Source organism: Coregonus clupeaformis, unplaced genomic scaffold, assembly GCF_020615455.1.
Source record: "Coregonus clupeaformis isolate EN_2021a unplaced genomic scaffold, ASM2061545v1 scaf2015, whole genome shotgun sequence".
Lineage (NCBI taxonomy): Eukaryota > Metazoa > Chordata > Actinopteri > Salmoniformes > Salmonidae > Coregonus > Coregonus clupeaformis.
The window spans coordinates 69,772-91,792 of NW_025535469.1; the positions used below are offsets into that span (position 1 = coordinate 69,772).

A 22,021-nucleotide genomic window follows, 5' to 3' on the forward strand; every position below is an offset into this window, starting at 1 on the left:
ACCCCTCCTCTCCACCCCACAAACCTGATCAGTCAGAATAGACCTTTGGCTCCTCAGATAGCCTGATCAACTACCACTGATCAATGGCATAACACATCTTTGTTCCACAATTAACCAAGAACTCTACTTGATCAAAAGCACCAAGTCTTTTGTCTCACATATACAGTAGCCCAATGCACTACCCCCAGGGCCACAACAAGCCCCTCACACCTGGGTCCACACACACACACACACACACACACACCCACACACACACACACACAGACACACACACACACGCACACTATAATTCCAAATGGTTGCACATAGTGACTCTTTCCACTTTGTCCTATCTACATCAAATTGGTTCAGTAGTTATCAGTTTTGAGCAGTTTGATTAAGTGATTATATTGTTAACAAATTACAATTCAATCATATAAAAAGTAAAGTGAATATTGCATTCTGAAAAGAAGATACTGAGATTGAATACAGTGGGGGAAAAAAGTATTTAGTCAGCCACCAATTGTGCAAGTTCTCCAACTTAAAAAGATGAGAGAGGCCTGTAATTTTCATCATAGGTACACGTCAACTATGACAGACAAATTGAGAAAAAAAAATCCAGAAATTCACATTGTAGGATTTTTAATGAATTTATTTGCAAATTATGGTGGAAAATAAGTATTTGGTCACCTACAAACAAGCAAGATTTTTGGCTCTCACAGACCTGTAATTTCTTCTTTAAGAGGCTCCTCTGTCCTCCACTCGTTACCTGTATTAATGGCACCTGTTTGAACTTGTTATCAGTATAAAAGACACCTGTCCACAACCTCAAACAGTCACACTCCAAACTCCACTATGGCCAAGACCAAAGAGCTGTCAAAGGACACCAGAAACAAAATTGTAGACCTGCACCAGGCTGGGAAGACTGAATCTGCAATAGGTAAGCAGCTTGGTTTGAAGAAATCAACTGTGGGAGCAATTATTAGGAAATGGAAGACATACAAGACCACTGATAATCTCCCTCGATCTGGGGCTCCACACAAGATTTCACCCCGTGGGGTCAAAATGATCACAAGAATGGTGAGCAAAAATCCCAGAACCACACAGGGGGACCTAGTGAATGACCTGCAGAGAGCTGGGACCAAAGTTACAAAGCCTACCATCAGTAACACACTACGCCGCCAGGGACTCAAATCCTGCAGTGCAAGACGTGTCCCCCTGCTTAAGCCAATACATGTCCAGGCCCGTCTGAAGTTTGCTAGAGTGCATTTGGATGATCCAGAAGAGGATTGGGAGAATGTCATATGGTCAGATGAAACCAAAATAGAACTTTTTGGTAAAAACTCAACTCCGTCGTGTTTGGAGGACAAAGAATGCTGAGTTGCATCCAAAGAACACCATACCTACTGTGAAGCATGGGGGGTGGAAACATCATGCTTTGGGGCTGTTTTTCTGCAAAGGGACCAGGACGACTGATCCGTGTAAAGGAAAAAAATGAATGGGGCCATGTATCGTGAGATTTTGAGTGAAAACCTCCTTCCATCAGCAAGGGCATTGAAGATGAAACGTGGCTGGGTCTTTCAGCATGGCAATGATCCCAAACACACCGCCCGGGCAACGAAGGAGTGGCTTCGTAAGAAGCATTTCAAGGTCCTGGAGTGGTCTAGCCAGTCTCCAGATCTCAACCCCATAGAAAATCTTTGGAGGGAGTTGAAAGTCCATGTTGCCCAGCGACAGCCCCAAAACATCACTGCTCTAGAGGAGATCTTCATGGAGGAATGGGCCAAAATACCAGCAACAGTGTGTGAAAACCTTGTGAAGACTTACAGAAAATGTTTGACCTGTGTCATTGCCAACAAAGGGTATATAACATAGTATTGAGAAACTTTTGTTATTGACCAAATACTTATTTTCCACCATAATTTGCAAATAAATTCATTAAAAATCCTACAATGTGAATTTCTGGATTTTTTTTTCTCAATTTGTCTGTCATAGTTGACGTGTACCTATGATGAAAATTACAGGCCTCTCTCATCTTTTTAAGTGGGAGAACTTGCACAATTGGTGGCTGACTAAATACTTTTTTCCCCCACTGTATGTATCCAAATTTAAAGATGAAATTGGAGCAGTGAACAAGTGACTATTGTGCATTTGTTTGTTGTACTCATTTAATTGAAAATGTGTTTATATTTTTGAAACATGAGACATTTTGAGGATCTGATTTAAATTTTTGTGCTTAGAGTTGTGAAAATGTTCCACATACTAAATTCACATCTCTGGCCATTAACAAAACATAATTGAAACTTTAAAAGTTTTTAATGTTTCTGAAAAGACCACAACCCACCCCATCAAAACAAATGATAGTCCCACTAAGCCCAAACCATATGGGATGGCATATCGCTGCAGAATGCTGTGGGAGCCTTGCTGGTTAAGTGTGCCTTGAATTCTAAATAAATCACGTGTCACCAGAAAAGCACCCCCACACCATAACACCTCCTCCTCCATGCTTTACGGTGGGAAATACACATGCGGAGATCATCCGTTCACCCACACCGCGTCTCACAAAGACACGGCGGATAGAACCAAAAATCTCAAATTTGGACTCCAGACCAAAGGACAAGTTTCTAATGGTCTAATGTCCATTGCTCATGTTTCTTGTCCCAAGCAAGTCTCTTCTTATTATTGATGTCCTTTAGTAGTGGTTTCTTTGCAGCATTTCGACCATGAAGGCCTGATTCACACAGTCTCCTCTGAACAGTTGATGTTGAGATGTGTCTGTTACTAAAACTTTTGATAGGTAGTGTACGTTAAAATCTCCAATCTACACCCTATTCCCTATGTAGTGCACTACTTTTGATCTGGTCAGAACAGGGAACAGGGTGTCATTTGGTGTCATTATCTGTCTTCTATATTATGTTCTCCTCTCCTCCTCTCTTCTCTCCTCTATTCACTCTATTCTATCATCCACACCACATGCCAGCTTCAACACAATCCATGTACAAGTTAAAGACACACCTTGGAATAAATAGCAAAGGAAAACTACTACTAGATGTATTTTTTATTTCCCATCACCATAAATCATATTTAATAACTGAACAGTAGCAGACCTAACTTCATCTGTTCCAGACTCTGGGTAGTGGATTAAAAAGACCATCAATCTCCCATGATATTAAAGTACAATTCTGAACATTACTGATATACTGAGTGGCAAGTCAAGATATGTGCTGTTTTTATTGTTTGGTTAATAGCACCACCTGCTGGACAGGTTTAATATTGCTTGACTGAGCAGTATGGGAGAATAAAAGTTGCCAAATCGGAATCCCGGACATCTCCATTTCAACATGCTTTTTAGTCTAGGACTAGGCTTCATATGTCATATAGTTTAAGTAGAAAGTAAGTGATACCAGCTTGTAGTGGGCTGACTAGTCCTTGGGAATTGTTATTTTGTTCCTGGACCATTTTCCATGCAGCTCCAGGTGACAGAGAACACATCAATTAGGGCCGAGACTACAAGCTGTTCAATGATACTGAGGAAAATTACATAGAGACAGAGAACCAATTGATAAAACATATAAATGGTTATGAAAGCCAATAATATATACATCAAAAGCATACATCATGATTAATGTGAATATATAAGATTAAAACATTGCACTTAAAAAAATATGAATGCATTACATTTGAATTCATAACATCTTCTGAAGATCAAATCAGTCAAATCATTGTACATAAAACAAAGCAGAATGAATCATCACATCTGGGGACCATCAACACCAGCATGACTAGTATCTATGTGGACCCTACTACAGTTTAACCAGCTCAGCAGTACCAGAGAGATAAAACCCAGGATAGAGGGGCTGAGTGAATGTGGTCTGGACTCTGTGGAGGAGGGTCATTGTGTCAGAGACACTGTAGAAGGACAGAGTACCTGCCTTGTGATCCAGGTACACTCCTACTCTGGAGGACTGAGGGCCTGATACTTTAGTCTCAACATTTTTGTGTCTGAACCAATAACCACCACTAGAGCACTCTAAACTCCAGGACTTGTCATTCTCTCCAAATCCACCATCTGTCCCTGTTCTGCTGATGTCTTTATATGAGACTGCTGTATAAACACATTCCCCACTCCACTCCACCTCCCAGTAACAGCATCCAGACAGACCCTCTCTACACAGAACCTTGTAGTGGTTTGTGAATCTGTCTGGATGGTCAGGATATGGTTGGACTTCGTGTGTATCGGTCACCTTTCTGTTCCCTTCAGACAGAGAGAGGTGTGTGTATGCTGTGTTTGGGTCCAGTGTGAGCTGACAGGAATCTGGGAGAAGAGCAGAGACCAATGAGGGGAGTTAGAACAATAAGTTAAGTCAGATACTGTATCTACCCGGTCTTTGATTAGAGCACAGCAGAGATCAAATCAGAGAAATATGAGGAGTCAGATAGATACTCAGTCTTTGATTAGATCTACTATTGCTATATATTTCTAGAGGGGATTGTTTAGGAGTGTCAGTAAAAAAAGACTGTTAGTTACTTCAGATTAAAGAGACTCACATCGTAAGAACTGTTCTCTGGTCTTGGGATCTGGAGGCAGTACAACATCCACTATATTCACTACAGACACACAAACACATTCACAGAGAGAGGGAATGTTATCATCATACCATATTCCACATGTATATGACTAGTAGGGAACTTTCAATGGTCTAAAGTTGATGTTCTTATTATTTTCAACACACCTGTAGTGGAGATCTTGGTCCATTCTTCTTTAAGGAAGTCTTCTAGTTTCTCTCTCAGTTCAGACACAGTCTTACTCACATCTCCAAAGTAGTGAAGAGGATGGACAACGATGCTGGGTAAGTCTGAAGATACACTGATACTGGAGAGAGACTGATAACTCTGGAGAGAGAGAGAGAGAGAGAGAGAGAGAGAGAGAGAGAGAGAGAGAACGGAACAAATTGTTTGAGAGTTTTAATGTCATATCACATCTATCAAGGCAGTTTAGTTACCTGGAGGAAATGGATGTGATCCTCTGTGTGTGGGAGCTGCTCCAGCTCAGTGCTTCTCTTCCTCAGCTCAGCTATCTCCTGCTCCAGTTGCTCCAGGAGTCCTTCAGCTTGACTCACTTGAGCCTTCTCTTGGGCTCTGATCAGCTCCTTCACCTCAGAGCGCCTTCTCTCAATGGAGCGGATCAGCTCAGTAAAGATCTCATCACTGTCCTCCACTGCTGCCTGTGCAGAGCGCTGTTAAGAGAGAGAGAGAGAGAGAGAGACTGACTTGTCTTACTTTAATGAGCCATCCTCATCACACTAACAACCCCCCTCCTAAAAACACATTGCGTGCCACCACAACCTCCACACAATCACATTATCCAGTACCCAACACCACAGTACAATACACCATCCAGCACCACATTACAACCGTACATCCAACCCCTCCTCTCCAGCCGTACAGACAGCCCCCCTGAGCCCCCATACCTCCTGAAACATCTCCACACTGTTGATCATTTTGTACAACTCAAACTCAACCCTAAGGCGTCAACAGTAATGGCATTACCCTGGCAACACAGAAAAAAACATGACAAACAGTCTGTCATTGCAGATAACGGACACCCCTCCCCAACTCCCAGTTCAACCCGAGCACAACCAGCTACTGGTGTCCAGGGCTCCATGTAATACCCTCCACTGGAGGACCCCTGACCTTTCCAGCACTGGGAGCTTATAGAGCACCCTCCACCTATACCCTGCCATGCTCTCAGCCCCCACAACCCCCTGCTACTGATGCCCCTTCACTCCCGCTAAGCTCCTGATGTGTCTAACCTTGACACTGAGGGTGTACAGCACCTTACCCCCCACCTCCTCAAACTCCCCCAGGCTCAGAGTGTTAAAAGTCAGTAAGTCCTCCGGACTCTCCTGCCAGTCCCCAATCTCTGCTGTCACTTGCAGTGGTGGAAACGGTGGTGGCCTCTCCTCAGGCTGCTCCAGCCCCCTCCTCACTGGGTCAGGCAGAGCCTCCTGGACCTCCCCCAGTACTCAGCAGCTGCCAGGCCCTCAGTACTGCAGCATAGAAATCAGAGACCCCTGCTGTATTGAGTCTCTCCGGCCGCATGATGAAGAGCTGCTGATGCAGCCCCAAACCACCAGCCCTCCTCAACAGAGCACATGCTGGTTCCCTCCAGCCCACCTCCGTACGGTACAGTATCCTCTGTGCTGCCTTCAGTCAGAACGCTGCCACCCTGCTCTCCAGGTCCACCAGGCCTTGTCCCCCCTCCTTGACAAGCAGGTACAGCAACGCCGCCCTCAGCCAGTGATACCCCGACCAGAAAAAATTTAACTAACTTGCGCTGCAGATCCGCAAGCAGACCACCAGGGGGTTGAGAATGGCCAATTTATGCCATAGGGAGGATGCCGCCAAGTTGTTGATGATCAGCACCCTCCCTCTGTATGACATTTGGGAGAGGAGCCACCTCCACTTCGTCAGCCTCGACAGCACCGCTTGTGACACTCCTTCCCAGTTCTTCCTAACTCACCCCTACGAGCCCAGATACACCCCAAGCACCTTGAGCCTCTCACAGCCCCACTGCAACCCCCCTGGAAGCTGCGGAGGCGCCCTGTCCCTCCATGCCCCACATAACAGAGCCTCACTCTTGCCCCAGTTTACCTAAGCAGAAGACGCCCCCTCGTAAACCCTCAAACTATTAACAGAAGTTACCCACCCATCAGGCTCCCTCATCTCCCCCACAACAGAAGTTATCCACCCATCAGACAAACATAAAACAAGGGATTTTCTTGGTTTCCACACTCTGTTTTTCCAACCCCAAAAAGAAAGAGCTGGGAGCATCCATCTCTCCCAACATGTTAAATCTAGCTCTGGGCTTTCCCTACATCCCACCACTGACAGAGAGACTCAAACTCCACCTTCTGCTGTCCCCACCTCTCCCAAAAGCCTTGGAAGTTTGAGCAAAAAGAGCCATCTTGTAAGAGCTTTACATGGAATTTCCAACAGGACACCTGCCTGGGCCCTGGTGAAACAGAGAACTGAGCCCTGTACTAGGTGCACACAGATTTATGAAAGCAAAGACAAGGTCATTGATTTTGGCTCTAACCACTAACAACCTACCCTTACACACCTCTTTTGCTACCCCTGCACTAAGATTTGTGCCATGGCTCAGCACCTGCGGCCCCTTCCACCAGACCCCCAATACACTGTGTGTCTCATGCAAAAAAATCTCATGTAAATGTTTTTTCCCCCAGTCTCTGTCACCGTTCATGTTAAGGAAGTCTAACCGTGTAATCTCCATAAGAGGTGGGAGGGAAATCACCACCATCAGAAACCAGTAGAGAAGCCCATAAAGCCGCCATGCCAGAAAAAAACATCAATTTAAGCAGATTCTGAAGACATGCCCTTAACAACCCATGACCCATTTTCTCAGCCTATACCGCTTCCTGGGTGAGAGGACACTAAACCCCTCATTCTTCATCATGTGTTGTACTGACCTTACAAACCTTCCAGGATCAATAAAATAAGACTCCAGCAGAACCTTATTTTTCCCCTTTAGTCTCCATCAGGAACCTAGAAAGTTCTCTCACCATATATACTGGGCCCTCAGCCTGATTGGCTGTCAGCTCTGGATCCAATGAGCCGTCTAAAAACGAGGCCTCCTCGCCCTCCTCCCGCCGACTCTCCCCACTTTTCCTCCTCCTCCGCCATCTGCCCCCCTGATTAGTGCCTCCTCCCCAATGACAGGCAATATTTCCTGGGATGAGCCCACCAAGCCTTTGCCTACCGCAGTCTCCATTACTACAGCAACCTGCCTCTGCTCATATTGCCCAGCTGCAACCTGCCTCACCTCCACCAGCCAACTAACTTTTCATTAACACATCCACCGCCTTGTTCATTCTGGATGCAGAATGTTCCGCTCCTACCTGTTCACTGACCAAGAACAACATTTATACAAACCTGTTTTTGCTTTGTCATTATGGTGTATTGTGTGTATATTGATGAAGAAAAAAAACAATTGAATCAACTTTAGAATAAGGCTGTAACGTAACAAAATGTGGAAAAAGTCAAGGGGTCTGAACACTTTCTGAATGCACTGTACAACCAATAAATGTTGTCTTACTGCCAGACTGGAGTATAACTGTGCTTGAAAGCAAATTAACCAATGCCATCTTACACTCACTAACAAATTAAATAAATAAAACACTACCCTACTGTACTTGTATCTATTTAAATCTATTTAGTCCTACTTCAGGCCAACAGCCTGAAAGGATGGGACACCACCACTTAACACACCCTGTAACTCTTCTGATGTCAAGTCTCACACACCCAAATACCTCTCTGCAGCTGCCACCACAACCTCTATTTTCTGCGACGTACGTTCCATCCCTGCAGTACAGTTGATAACCATCACTATAAATGCTAAAATCCTATCTTACTGAAACATAGATCACTTGTTGGCTTATCCCTCTGTACTGATACAGATCTACTACTCACCCCACTCCTCTCAGGATCCCTCACCCTTGACCCATCTTCCACTACTTTCTTCACTGCCTCAGCATAACAGCTTCTGCACTACTCTAACCCTGGAAACCTCAACCTGCCTCTCTCACATGGGACATTTCTGATCCCCAGCAACATAGGCACCCCTACAATTAACACATACCACTACTTTCCCCAATGCTACACATTCATTTGTCTCATGCCCTTCTGCACACTTCTCACACCTAGGAACCTCCCTCTCACACACTGCTGCCACGTGCCCATAAGCTTGACACCTGTAATAAGGTAATGTATTCGGCACAAAAGCTCGTACAGGATAACTTATATATCCTAACATCACTTTGTTGGGCAAAGACTCAACATCAAAACTCAGAAAAATAGACAACGACTCTTCTGTTTCACCACTCACGCCACCCTGTCTACGTCGCCCCAAACGACTAGCATCACAAACACTGGGAATGTTTTCCTTCAGTTGGTCAACTTTCACATTTACCGCTAACAGTACCCCAGTAAATGGTAGATTGTCAGGTCTGACTTCATTATTACTGAAACAGGATACAAGTGGGAAATATAAAGATCCAGTCCATTAAAAAAATTGGAGGCCCCTTACACTTCAGTGTTGTGATGCAAAAATGCTAGTAAAATGTATAGCGCATAGAATTAAAAAGGTATTGTCGGACATTATTCATTCTAATCAGACAGGTTTTTTACATGGAAGATACATTGGAGATAATATAAGGCAAGTACCGGAAACAATAGAACACTATGAAAAATCTGGGAACCCAGGCCTGCTATTCATAGCTGAATTTGAAAAGGCATTTGATAAAGTACGACTGGAGTTTATATATAAATGCTTGGAGCATTTCAATTTTGGAGAATCTCTTATAAAATGGGTTAAAATCATGTATAGTAACCCTAGGTGTAAAACTGTAAATAATGGCTATTTCTCAGAAAGTTTTAAACTGTCAAGAGGAGTAAAACAAGGTTGTCCACTATCGGCATATCTATTTATTATGGCCATCGAAATGTTAGCTATTAAAATCAGATCCAACAATAATATCAAGGGATTAGAAATCCAGGGCTTAAACCAAAGGTGTCATTATTTGCTGATGATTCATGTTTTCTTTTAAATCCACAACTTGAATCCCTCCACAGCCTCATAAAAGATCTAGATACATTTTCTAACCTCTCTGGATTACAACCAAATTATGATAAATGTACTATATTACGTATTGGATCACTAAAAAATACATTTTTTACATTACCGTGTAATTTACCAATAAAATGGTGTGATGGTGATGTGGATATACTCGGAACACATATCCCAAAATAAATAAATGATCTCACTCCAATAAATTTTTATAGAAAGTTAGCAGAAATAGATAAGATCTTGCTACCATGGAAAGGTAAATACCTGTCTATTTGTGGAAAAATCACCCTGATTAACTCTTTAGTATTATCCCAGTTTACCTATTTGCTTATGGTCTTGCCTACGCCTAGCGAACAGTTTTTTAAATTATATGAGAAAATGTTTTTACATTTTATTTGGAACGGCAAGCCAGACAAAATTAAATGGGCCTATTTATATAATGAATATGAATTCGGAGGACAGAAATTATTAAATATTAAAGCATTAAACCTATCACTAAAAGCTTCAGTCATACAAAAGTTATACTTAAATCCGAACTAGTTCTCTAGCAAATTAGTAAGATTGTCTCACCCAATGTTCAAGAATGGCCTTTTTCCCTTTATTCAGATTACAACCTCTCACTTTCAGTTATTTGAAAAGGAGATAATCTCCCAAATATCACTATTTCTAACACAAGCCATAGAAAGTTGGTTGCAATTTCAATTTAATCCTCCAGAAACGACAGAACAAATAATGCAACAAATATTGTGGTTAAACTCAAATATACTAATTGATTAAAAAAAACATAATTTTTTGAAAAAATGTTTAAAAAAGGTATAATCTTCGTAAATGATATCATAGATATGACTGGTGGAGTTATGTCGCACATGCAGCTAACAAAAACATATGGAAATGTCTGCTCTACCCAAAATTACAACCAAATAATTGCAGCATTACCGCAAAAATGGAAGGGGAAAGTGGAAGGGGGAAAAAGTAAGGAACTTGTCTGTCGGCCCTGCATTAAAGACCATCATTGGTTAAAGAAAATTGTGATAAATAAAAAAGTTTACCAGTTTAATTTAAGGACCAAAGGATTGACAGCCGTCCCATATAGATTGCAAAATAGTTGGGAAGAGATTTTTGACGTACGAATTCCATGGCAAATGGTTTATGAACTGATACGCAAAACGACGCCAGATTCAAAACTTAGAATATTTATATTTAAATTATTATAAAAAATTCTTGCTACCAATAGAATGTTATTTATATGGGGGATACAATCTTCCCAGCTCTGCAGATTTTGCTGCGAAGAGACAGAGTCATTAAATAATTTGTTTTGGTACTGTCCATTTGTAGCTTGTTTTTGGTCACAGGTCCAAGAATGGCTGAAGGATTGCAATATTTACCTGGAGCTAACCTTACAGATAGCATTACTGGGTGATCTGAAAAGTCATAGTCAATCGATCAATAATATAATAATACTTTTAGCAAAAATTTATATTTTCAATTTACAATCTGTAGAAACAATGAGAATAGAAAGGTTCAGAACTTTTGTGAAACATCACAGTACAGTTGAAAAATATATGGCAAATAGAAATCCTATATGGATGATGTTAATAGATAAATGGGAGGGGTTGAATGGAGCTGAAGGTTGGGACTAATAACTAATAACAACTAATAATAACAAAATAACTAATGTAAAACATACTGTGTCCATAATAAGTATATAGGTTATAGGTTGAGAACTTTTGTGAAAGAGCACAGTTTGAAAGGTATGGCATATAGAAGCAAACCGGATGGACATCATGAAAATGATCGGAGAGGTTGAGGGTAGAGGACATCATGAAAATGATCGGAGAGGTTGAGGAACTTCAGGAGTAAAAACAACCAAAATATAATTATTGTAAAATTGACTGTGTCCATAAAATGTATATAGTATGTATAAGCTGGAAGTAGAGGCCTAAGAGTTGTTGTTCACTAGTTTACTCCAATTAGGGGAGGGGTGGTGGGGTTGGAAAGTAATAAAGGAAAATATATTTAAAAAAGGATATGTATATATATGTGTCTGTATTTATATGTATGTATATATGTATGTACAGTGAGGGACAAAAAGTATTTGATCCCCTGCTGATTTTGTACGTTTGCCCACTGACAAATAAATTATCAGTCTATAATTTTAATGGTAGGTTTATTTGAACAGTGAGAGACAGAATAACAACAAAAAAATCCAGAAAAAGGCATGTCAAAAATGTTATAAATTGATTTGCATTTTAATGAGGGAAATAAGTATTTGACCCCCTCTCAATCAGAAAGATTTCTGGCTCCCAGGTGTCTTTTATACAGGTAACGAGCTGAGATTAGGAGCACACTCTTAAATGGAGTGCTCCTAATCTCAGTTTGTTACCTGTATAAAAGACACCTGTCCACAGAAGCAATCAATCAATCAGATTCCAAACTCTCCACCATGGCCAAGACCAAAGAGCTCTCCAAGGATGTCAGGGACAAGATTGTAGACCTACACAAGGCTGGAAGGGGGCTACAAGACCATCGCCAAGCAGCTTGGTGAGAAGGTGACAACAGTTGGTGAGATTATTCGCAAATGGAAGAAACACGAAAAGAACTGTCAATCTCCCCTCGGCCTGGGGCTCCATGCAAGATCTCACCTCGTCGAGTTGCAATGATCATGAGAACGGTGAGGAATCAGCCCAGAACTACACGGGAGGATCTTGTCAATGATCTCAAGGCAGCTGGGACCATAGTCACCAAGAAAACAATTGGTAACACACTACGCCGTGAAGGACTGAAATCCTGCAGCGCCCGCAAGGTCCCCCTGCTCAAGAAAGCACATTTACATGCCCGTCTGAAGTTTGCCAATGAACATCTGAATGATTCAGAAGAGAACTGGGTGAAAGTGTTGTGGTCAGATGAGACCAAAATGGAGCTCTTTGGCATCAACTCAAAACGCCGTGTTTGGAGGAGGAGGAATGCTGCCAATGACCCCAAGAACACCATCCCCACCGTCAAACATGGAGGCGGAAACATTGTGCTTTAGGGGTGTTTTTCTGCTAAGGGGACAGGACAACTTCACCGCATCAAAGGGACGATGGACGGGCCATGTACCGTCAAATCTTGGGTGAGAACCTCCTTCCCTCAGCCAGGGCATTGAAAATGGGTCGTGGATGGGTATTCCAGCATGACAATGACCCAAAACACACGGCCAAGGCAACAAAGGAGTGGTTCAAGAAGAAGCACATTAAGGTCCTGGAGTGGTCTAGCCAGTCTCCAGACCTTAATCCCATTGAAAATCTTTGGAGGGAGCTGAAGGTTCGAGTTGCCAAACGTCAGCCTCTAAACCTTAATGACTTGGAGAAGATCTGCAAAGAGGAGTAGGACAAAATCCCTCCTGAGATGTGTACAAACCCGGTGGCCAACTACAAGAAACGTCTGGCCTCTGTGATTGCCAACAACGGTTTTGCCACCAAGTACTAAATCATGTTTTGCAGAGGGGTCAAATAATTATTTCCCTCATTAAAATGCAATTCAATTTATAACATTTTTTACATGCGTTTTTCTGGATTTTTTTGTTGTTATTCTGTCTCTCACTGTTCAAATAAACCTACCATTAAAATTATAGACTGATCATTTCTTTGTCAGTGGGCAAACAGACAAAATCAGCAGGGGATCAAATACTGTATGTATATGTGTGTATATACACTACCGTTCAAAAGTTTGGGTTCACTTAGAAATGTCCTTGTTTTTGGAAAAAAAAGCATTTTTTTTGCCCATTAAAATAGAAATACAGTGTAGACATTGTTAATGTTGTAAATGGCTATTGTAGCTGGAAACTGCAGATTTTTTATGCAATATCTACATATGCGTACAAAGGCCCATTATCAGCAACCATCAGTCCTGTGTTCCAATGGCACATTGTGTTTGCTAATCCAAGTTTATCATTTTAAACGGCTAATTGATCATTAGAAAACACTTTTGCAATTATGCTAGCACAGCTGAAAACTGTTGTGCTGATTAAAGATGCAATAAAACTGGCCTTCTTGAGACTAGTTGAGTGTATGGAGCATCAGCAATTGTGGGTTCGATTACAGAATCAAAATGGCCAGAAACAAATAACTTTCTTCTGAAACTCGTCAGTCTATTCTTGTTCAGAGAAATGAAGGCTATTCCATGCGTGAAATTAACAAGAAACTGAAGATCTCGTACAACGATGTGTACTACTCCCTTCACAGAACAGCGCAAACTGGCTCTAACCAGAATAGAAAGAGGAGTGGGAGGCCCCGGTACACAACTGAGCAAGAGGACAAATACATAAGAATGTCTAGTTTGAGAAACAGGCGCCTCACAGGTCCTCAACTGGCAGCCTCATTAAATAGTACCCGCAAAACACCAGTCTCAACGTCAACAGTGAAGAGGCGACTCCCGGATGCTGACCTAGGCAGAGTTGCAAAGAAAAAGTCCAGTATCTGTGTTCTTTTGCCCATCTTTTATTTTTATTGGCCAGTCTGAGATATGGCTTTTTCTTTGCAACTCTGCCTAGAAGGTCAGCATCCCGGAGTCGCCTCTTCACTGTTGACGTTGAGACTGGTGTTTTGCGGGTACTCCAAAAATGTAACTCCTACTGCACCAGATTCTTCTTTATCATGTCCATTGATGCCAGGCTCTGGTTCTGAGCTCTTCACCAGACCTTCTACCTCACTTAACCTGCCCTCATTCATTTCCATTTCACCTCCAGAACTCGGTCTGGCGCACGGCTCACTCTGTTTGCACTTGAATTATAACATTTGAAATGTCTCTATTCCTTTGAAACTTTTGTGAGTGTAATGTTTACTGTTAATTTCTGATAGTTTATTTCACTTTTGTTTATTATCTATTTCACTTGCTTTGGCAATGTGAACATATGTTTCCCATGCCAATAAAACCCATTTAATTTAATTGAATTGAGAGAGAGCAAGCGAGAGAGAGAGAGAGAGAGAGAGAGAGAGAGAGAGAGAGAGAGAGAGAGAGAGAGAGAGAGAGAGAGAGAGAGAGAGAGAGAGAGAGAGAGAGAGAGAGAGAGAGAGAGAGAGAGAGAGAGAGAGAGAGAGAGAGAGAGAGAGAGCTCCATGTTAATCAGTGGTGATTTTAGCATGTAAATCTTGGTGGGGTAATAAATAAAAAAAGTGGGATGCATGTCAGCAAAGCCACTACACAACACAACACTAAACAATATATTAATAGCACTATAACAGTGACAAACGGTGCCAACAAACTGTTAGGGCCTACATAAAGCTGTCCCAACAGCAGAGTCCCAACAGCAGTCCCAACACCTTATCACTGCAACACCTGGCTATCAGCGGAGCCTTGACTGGCAGCGAAACAGTTCATTCAGCATAATTTACTGCCTTTTTAAAAAACATAGCTGATATGGCTGACTTGCTTAAACAAATGTGGTTTCTACTGACAATTGAGATGTACAAACTATGGCATAAGGGGACGATAAGCGGATAAGAGGCAATCCGTAATTTCGATTAAGGTAATAATGAGCGAGCTAGGACGGACGTAGTCAATATAACTATTTGTTCAGCACTTTTGAAATGTACAGCGACAGAATTCAGAACATGGGTCGTTCTTACAGTGTTCTCCCTGTACACCAAGTCAGAACCGTAGGATAAATAAAGGGGGCATATAACCAGACAATGAAAGTTCTTACAATATTCAGTGATTACATTTCTCTAAAACAGGTTATAGGCTACATGTGCACCACCAAATCAGAACATTAGGCGAAATTAAGAGGTGAAAATAGACCAAATTATTAGGGTGAGGCACATGGGCTACTAACAGCTTTCTACACAACATACACTTACTATTACTTTCTTAGCTACAGTATACATATCTCGCTGGCATATTAAATTTATGCAGCAGCATACAAGACATTTTTGGACTCACCTTTTTGTGCTCACTTGAACAGGAAGGTGGCGCGGCGGTCCTTCGTGGACAAATTATGTCATCAAATTTTGTCATCAAAGTCTGGCATTCTCTGGATTTATGGTGCTTTCAAGACAACTGGGAACTCAGAAAAAATAAGGTTGAATCATGATGACATCAGTGATCTTCAGGTCGTAGCTCTAGAAAGAGGCCCGAGTTCCAGATTTACAATTCCGAGTTGGATGACCGTTCAAAACGTATTTTCCCAGTCGTAGCTTGTTTTTTCCCCGTGTTCCCAGTTGACTTGAACTCACTAAAGTCCGATTTCGCAGTTCCGAGTTAACAGCTGTTTTGACCGCGGCACAAATCATGCTTCATTGACAGCATGGCCAATGTTGAATGTTTATAATTTTAAACTTGGAAAAGAGACCCTTAATCCTAGACTTGGGACCACACAGCCACTCCACTGAATAGCAGGCTAGTGATTGCTTTGCAGTTAGCCACTCATTCCTTCCAAAACACTCATTGTTGAATTTGCGATTTCCAACTTGTTGTGTAATGTTTATGCCTAATGTCGGTGAGCACCGGTATGTTTATCTATAATTTCTCTTCATTATTTCTCATCATATGACAAGGATTAAAAAGGATTTGCCAGTAGATTGTCGACTTGATTCATGATGATGACTGCTAGCTAAGATTTTGAATGTATGATGTTGACATGATCAGTCCAATCAAAGCTACTGTAGATATAACGTGATTTGACGTCATTTTATCTGTGGCCAATGACCTTGAGCCTTCTTGGATGTGCACTTCTAATATAACACTAGGGCAGCACCCAAGGGGCTTGAATTTTAGCCAATCACGGCGCAACGCTCCGTATTTTCCACTGGCTGCCCCACCACCACAGAAAGCACTGAGCTAGGCTGAAACACCTGCATTTTGGAGATGCCTTACTCAAGAAAAGAAAAAAGAGACCATGTTTGTATGCAGCTTTATTAATTCAATGATATATAATTTTTTTACATTGTTTGCAAACTGATATGTGACATGTATAAATGGCAAAATAACATGCAAAACAGGCAAGCTTCCCCCCCAAAAAAATGTGTGGCTAAAAATGTGGGGCTCAAAGCCCTGAATGACGGGTCGCCACTAATGTTAATATATAGGGGACATGAGTCAGTCATGGTTACTCATGGTTATGTGATGAGGTAGCCCCGCCTGCGACTTCAAAATCAGTGTCGGCCCTAAGCCCAATAGGGAATGTCCTCTTGGTGTAATGGTCAAGATGATGGTTTCTCCTGCGGTAGACCCGGATTCATATCCTGTCAGTTACATTAAGCAGTCTATTCTCTGAAAGGGGTCCAGACAGCCTGTTCCCAACAGTGGGGTCAGTGGGATTGGAGAGAGTCCCCTCTCCCTCTCTCTCTCTCTGACTGGAGAAGAGAAGTGAAATGGTGTGTCTCCTCTGGTCAACAATACTCACCTTGAGAGATTCCACAGCCTGTTTGAGCTCCTTCAGCTCCTTCTCTCTCTCCTGGAATCTCTGCTGGACCTTCTGCTGACTCATCCCAAGCTGCCTCTGTGGAGAATCACTCTTCAATGAGCTATCAAGCTTTATTTGTCCAGTAGATCAATAGTATAGTAATGTGACATAGGGCCAATAGAAGATAGGGATTCAAATGTTGAGAAAGTGTCTGTGTGAAATTATATAGCTAATTTTCCCCCAACATCGGACACCCCCTAACCTCGGACACTCTCTAGCGGTTGGAGGACTAAATCACCTCGAGCTCAACATTTAAATTGACTGGAAAATAACGGTAAGTTTTGCGACTAACGACACCCTTCTAGCTAGCTGACCACCGATTTTCAGTGCAATTTATGTAAGTTAAGTTAGGTTTTGAGCGTTTTCAAAAAAGTTATATATGTACACATTTTGTGGAGCACGCAGCATATTGTAAAATTTGACTGCGTGACAGACCACACATCATTTAATATCCAACTTTTTACCCCTGAAATATAGCTAAAGGATTTTCTAATGCTGCTAGCTTAGTTGCTAAATGTTGATAGAACTGCTAAGACAGCAAAAAGGAAAGAAATTGTAAGCGTTAGATAATACATATCACGAAAACAGCTGAATGTTGTCAAGCTTTATCGTATCAAAATTGGAGTCCTCTGACGGAGGCGTTTTGCACAATCTGCAAAAATGTATTTGGAACTTTGAACCATTAACTTTCTGACACCTATCACTGTTGGCTATGTTTCATCTTTACAACAGCTACATAGAGGCAGTATTTAGTCAAATTTTACAATGTATGCATCAATATTAAACTAATTGGAACACTAATTTTCATTACAGATAACATCAAACAAAAAACGTGGGTACACTTTCAGTTATTGTGAAAACTTTCATCACCTTTCAATACCTTAGCTTTGAAATAAATGTTTATACATATTCAGATTGAGTTATCTTTCTAAAATGTGTATATTGTGCCAAGTTATTTAGCTACATGTATTAACACCACAGCATGGAGAAAGTCAAGAGGAAGCAGTGGAGTGAGGTGGACATGTTCCATGCCATGGAGGACTGCGGGGCAGGGATGGCTATCCGCCAGGCTGCCAAGGTTAGGCATCTTTTGTTTTTAGGAGATTACCATGTGTATGTGAATTTTATCTGCTAGTAACAGTTTTCTTTTCTTATCTACCAAGGTGCATGGTGTACCTCGGCAGACCCTGGCGGACAGGCTGAGCGGCCGGGTGACCCATGGTTGTCGCAGCGGACCACCCACATTGCTTGCACCAGAGGATGAAAATTATCTGGTGCAGTACTGTATCTACTGCGCCAGCCATGGGTTCCCCTTCACCAGACAGAGGCTGATGAAATACGCCGACAAAATATGCAGGTATTTGGTGTTCTATGCATTTATGTATGTAGATTGGTGGACTGACTGTTCTCAATGTGTGTGATGTAAATGTGGATGTGTATGGTGATGCCAAAACAAACATTTTCATCCTGGATGGACAATTATATATTCTATTCTATTGTAGGTTTCGGCACCCAGGGGAAACAATCCCACCACTGGGGAAGAGGTGGTGGGAAATGTTCAGGAGGAGGCACAAGAACCTGAGCATGAGGAGGCCGGACACCCTTGACATGGGGAGAGCTGAGTGTGCCACACGTCTGATGATGGACACCTTCTTCACTTCTTATGAGAAGCACTTGGAGGAGAGTGGGTTGAGGGAGAAACCCAGACAAATCTATAACTGCGATGAGTCTGGGTTTCGTAGCGACCAGAGCAGGCACAAAGTGCTGGCTCCCCGGGGCGCAAAACACGTGTACCAGCAGGCTCCGGGGACCAAGGAGCACATCACAGTGCTGGCCTGCTTCGACGCAGCTGGGGAGGACGTCCCCCCGTTTATCATCTACCCCAAGTGTGGCCACTACACACTGGGATAGTATACACACTAATAGAGGGGGGGCTGATAGCGAAGGACCTTGGGCACATCCTTACTGTCCTGAAGTATCAGCTGGACCGATACAGAAGACTCCCTGTGGTCGCCACATGCCTCACCGGGGAGGAATACACGCGCCAGTGGCAGGAGAGGGGTGAGAAGGAGAGGGCAGAGGCAGAGGAGAAAGAGCGTCGGGCAGCCCTCAGAACACAGAGGGCACAGGAGAGGGCTGCCATGGATGAGACCATTGACACCATCGCCTCTGCAGGACCCCCTGCTGGAACCACTCCTGACAGCTGCATCACCACTGCCAGTGCCTCCCAGTGTGCAACACCTGTAGGAACCGCCGGAGTCCCCAGCTGCAGAAGAAGGCCACGTGCCTACTCTCCCGGCCACACCATCGCCGGCCCCTCAACCCCACCATTACAAACACCAGCTCCTCCAAGCCATCGTCGGCGGTTTTGTCCATCACCACCACGATGCACACCACCCCCCCTGTCTGTCACCACCAACACGGCCTCCTCTGGACCAACTGCCTCCTCCGTCTCTCCTGGTCACACCACCATAGCAGCCTTGTCCCCTTGTCTGGTGTCCCTGCCCCCTGCAATTTGAATACCGCCACCTCCACAGGTAAACACATGTTAAATTACGAGAAAAAAATCTCTCTTTACATATCTACAGTACATAGCACCAGCCCTCAAGTCATCTCCACCTCCTCAAAAACCTCTGCAGCTTCCTCCAGAGGCATTGATGTAAAAAAGTTGAAAAGGGTTTTCATGAAACATGCTCTGTCTAACACTACTTTTTCTCAAACTGCAGCACAGAAAAGGAAGAGAAAAGCTCCACCGGTCACATTTGTCACGCCACCCATGGCACCACTCTCAGGTACTTCATCATCTGTTTTTTTCTCTCTCTCAGTTGTATCAATTACTATTGTTGTTGAAGAACTTCTACATTTAGCAAAACCATATTAATCATATTCTATTATTATTATTATTATTTTTAAAGAAGACACCACCTGCTGTGCTCGCTGCGGGGAGCATGAGGTAGCGGTGGAGCTGGATTTTTATTGTGATTTTTGTGACAATATAGGGATGGAGGTCGAGATTTAATTGTTTGTTTTGTTTGTGTTCATATGAAAATATTTATTTGTACAAAAAAATAAATGTCTAAAATATAATATATATATTTATTGAACCCATCTTGTGTATTTATTCCTTTACTTTCCAAGTGCACCTCTGCAACACAAACTCCAACAGTGTTTTCATTGTTTATGTCAATGCACATAACTGAAATCAAAGTTTTATTTGATGTAAATTATTAATACTCATATTTTAGTATTCAACTGTTATCTACTTTCTCAAAACATAAGATGAATCTGTAAAACAAACGATGAGACATTATTTGGTTACAACACTGAATATGTTGGTGAATAACCATTTTTAAAGAGTCCACAGGAGGGCGCACCGGGCTACGCAATGAAAAGTTGACAGGCAAGTCATTATTTTTTACCGGAAGGCTAGCCAACTAGTCAACTATCTAGTAAACACATCGGGTATGTGGTTGGTGTCTCAGGGAGCTGATTTGGTGTTTGATAACGAATGATGATGGTGTTTGATAACGAATGATAATGGTGTTTGACTTTAGAAAATGGTGATACATTTGGAGAATCTGGGTTAACATATCTATATACTCAAGGTTTGTGTTCATATTTGTTCTGCCGTGGATCGATATCATTTGAATGATCTCATATTCAAACAGCCTTAGTTCCTACTGTATCTTTAATTCTTTGTTTATCAGACAGTCACCAACAAGTAGTTCTGGTCTTACCTGTTTCTCAGTCCTCTCTGCTGCAGCTGACATTGTATCATGGCCTTTATGTTCATCCACTGTACACAGATAACAGATACACTGCTGATCGGTACGACAGTAAACCTCCAGCAGTTTGTCATGATGAGAGCAGATCTTCTCCTGTAGTTGTGCGGTGGCTTTGACCAGCTTGTGCTTCTTGAAACCAGGAAATGCATAGTGAGGTTGGAGGTGAGTCTCACAGTAAGAGGCCAGACACGCCAGACAGGACGTGAGGGCTTTCTGCTTTCTGGTCCCAGTGCAGAAATCACACGCCACATCTCCAGGTCCAGCATAGCACAGAATAGGAGGGGGAGCAGCCTGGAGTCCTTTCTTCTTCAGTTTCTTCAGAACAGGCCTTGGGGTACAGGTCTGTCTGCACTGTGGACAGCTGCAGAAACCTTTCAGACGATCCTGATCCCAGCTTTCTTTAATACAGCCCATACAGTATCTGTGTCCACAGGCAGTAGTCACCGGATCCTTCAGTAGATCCAGACAGATGGAGCAACAGAACAGTTCCTGATTCTCTGCCATTTTGGTGCTCTCTCCCGTAGGTTAAGCAATGGCAGTGTCAAAGATGACTTTCTGTTTCATGGAACTCTACACCAGAGGACAGGGAGTAGCTTACTACTTGACTGTGTACTCTGTATGTAGAGGGGTTGTGTTTTCTTTGATAAGGAAGTATGACAGAGTGTTAGGTAGTAGACAGAGATAGTTAGTATTTATGTTACATGTATTTGAAATACGTATTTTAAATACTTCTGAGTATTTTGTCATTTGAATCATACTGAGCTGAACTACACTCCAATGCATTTTGTATTTTCAAAACACTAAATATTTTTCTATACCATTTTTATAGCGGTTCACATCTTTCATCCTGCATTGGTATCAGAAGTCTGATAGAACTATGGTGTGATAAAAGCATCTGCTAAATGAACTAAATATAAATGTATATTTATTGATAAATACTTTGTTGAGGGAGAATGTACTTGATACGATTGTAATATATTGTTGACTCAACTAGCTGTCTTAAGATGAATGCACTAATTGAAAGTCGCTCTGGATAAGAGCGCCTGCTAAATGATTAAAATGTAAATGTAATAAATAAATAAAAAAAGCAATGCATGCTGAGTATTATTCTAATGAGCTCCGCCCCGAAACAAGGCAAATTATAATGTGTGCTTTGTAGTTCATTTGGTA

The 22,021-nt window shown here is 42.3% G+C and overlaps 1 protein-coding gene across 1 annotated transcript; it reads right to left on the bottom strand.

Annotated features, from left to right (window-relative positions):
• Positions 1-3,645: 3,645 nt before the first annotated feature.
• Positions 3,646-21,692, bottom strand: LOC121540837 (tripartite motif-containing protein 16). Its single transcript, XM_041849951.2, has 6 exons — positions 20,804-21,692; positions 17,007-17,102; positions 4,983-5,216; positions 4,713-4,872; positions 4,528-4,587; positions 3,646-4,294 (listed from the first exon to the last, which is right to left on the bottom strand). Exons 1-6 carry the CDS (start codon positions 21,353-21,355, stop codon positions 3,783-3,785), a joined length of 1,614 nt encoding a protein of 537 aa, XP_041705885.2. The 5' UTR covers positions 21,356-21,692; the 3' UTR covers positions 3,646-3,782.
• Between the last annotated feature and the right edge of the window lie 329 nt (positions 21,693-22,021).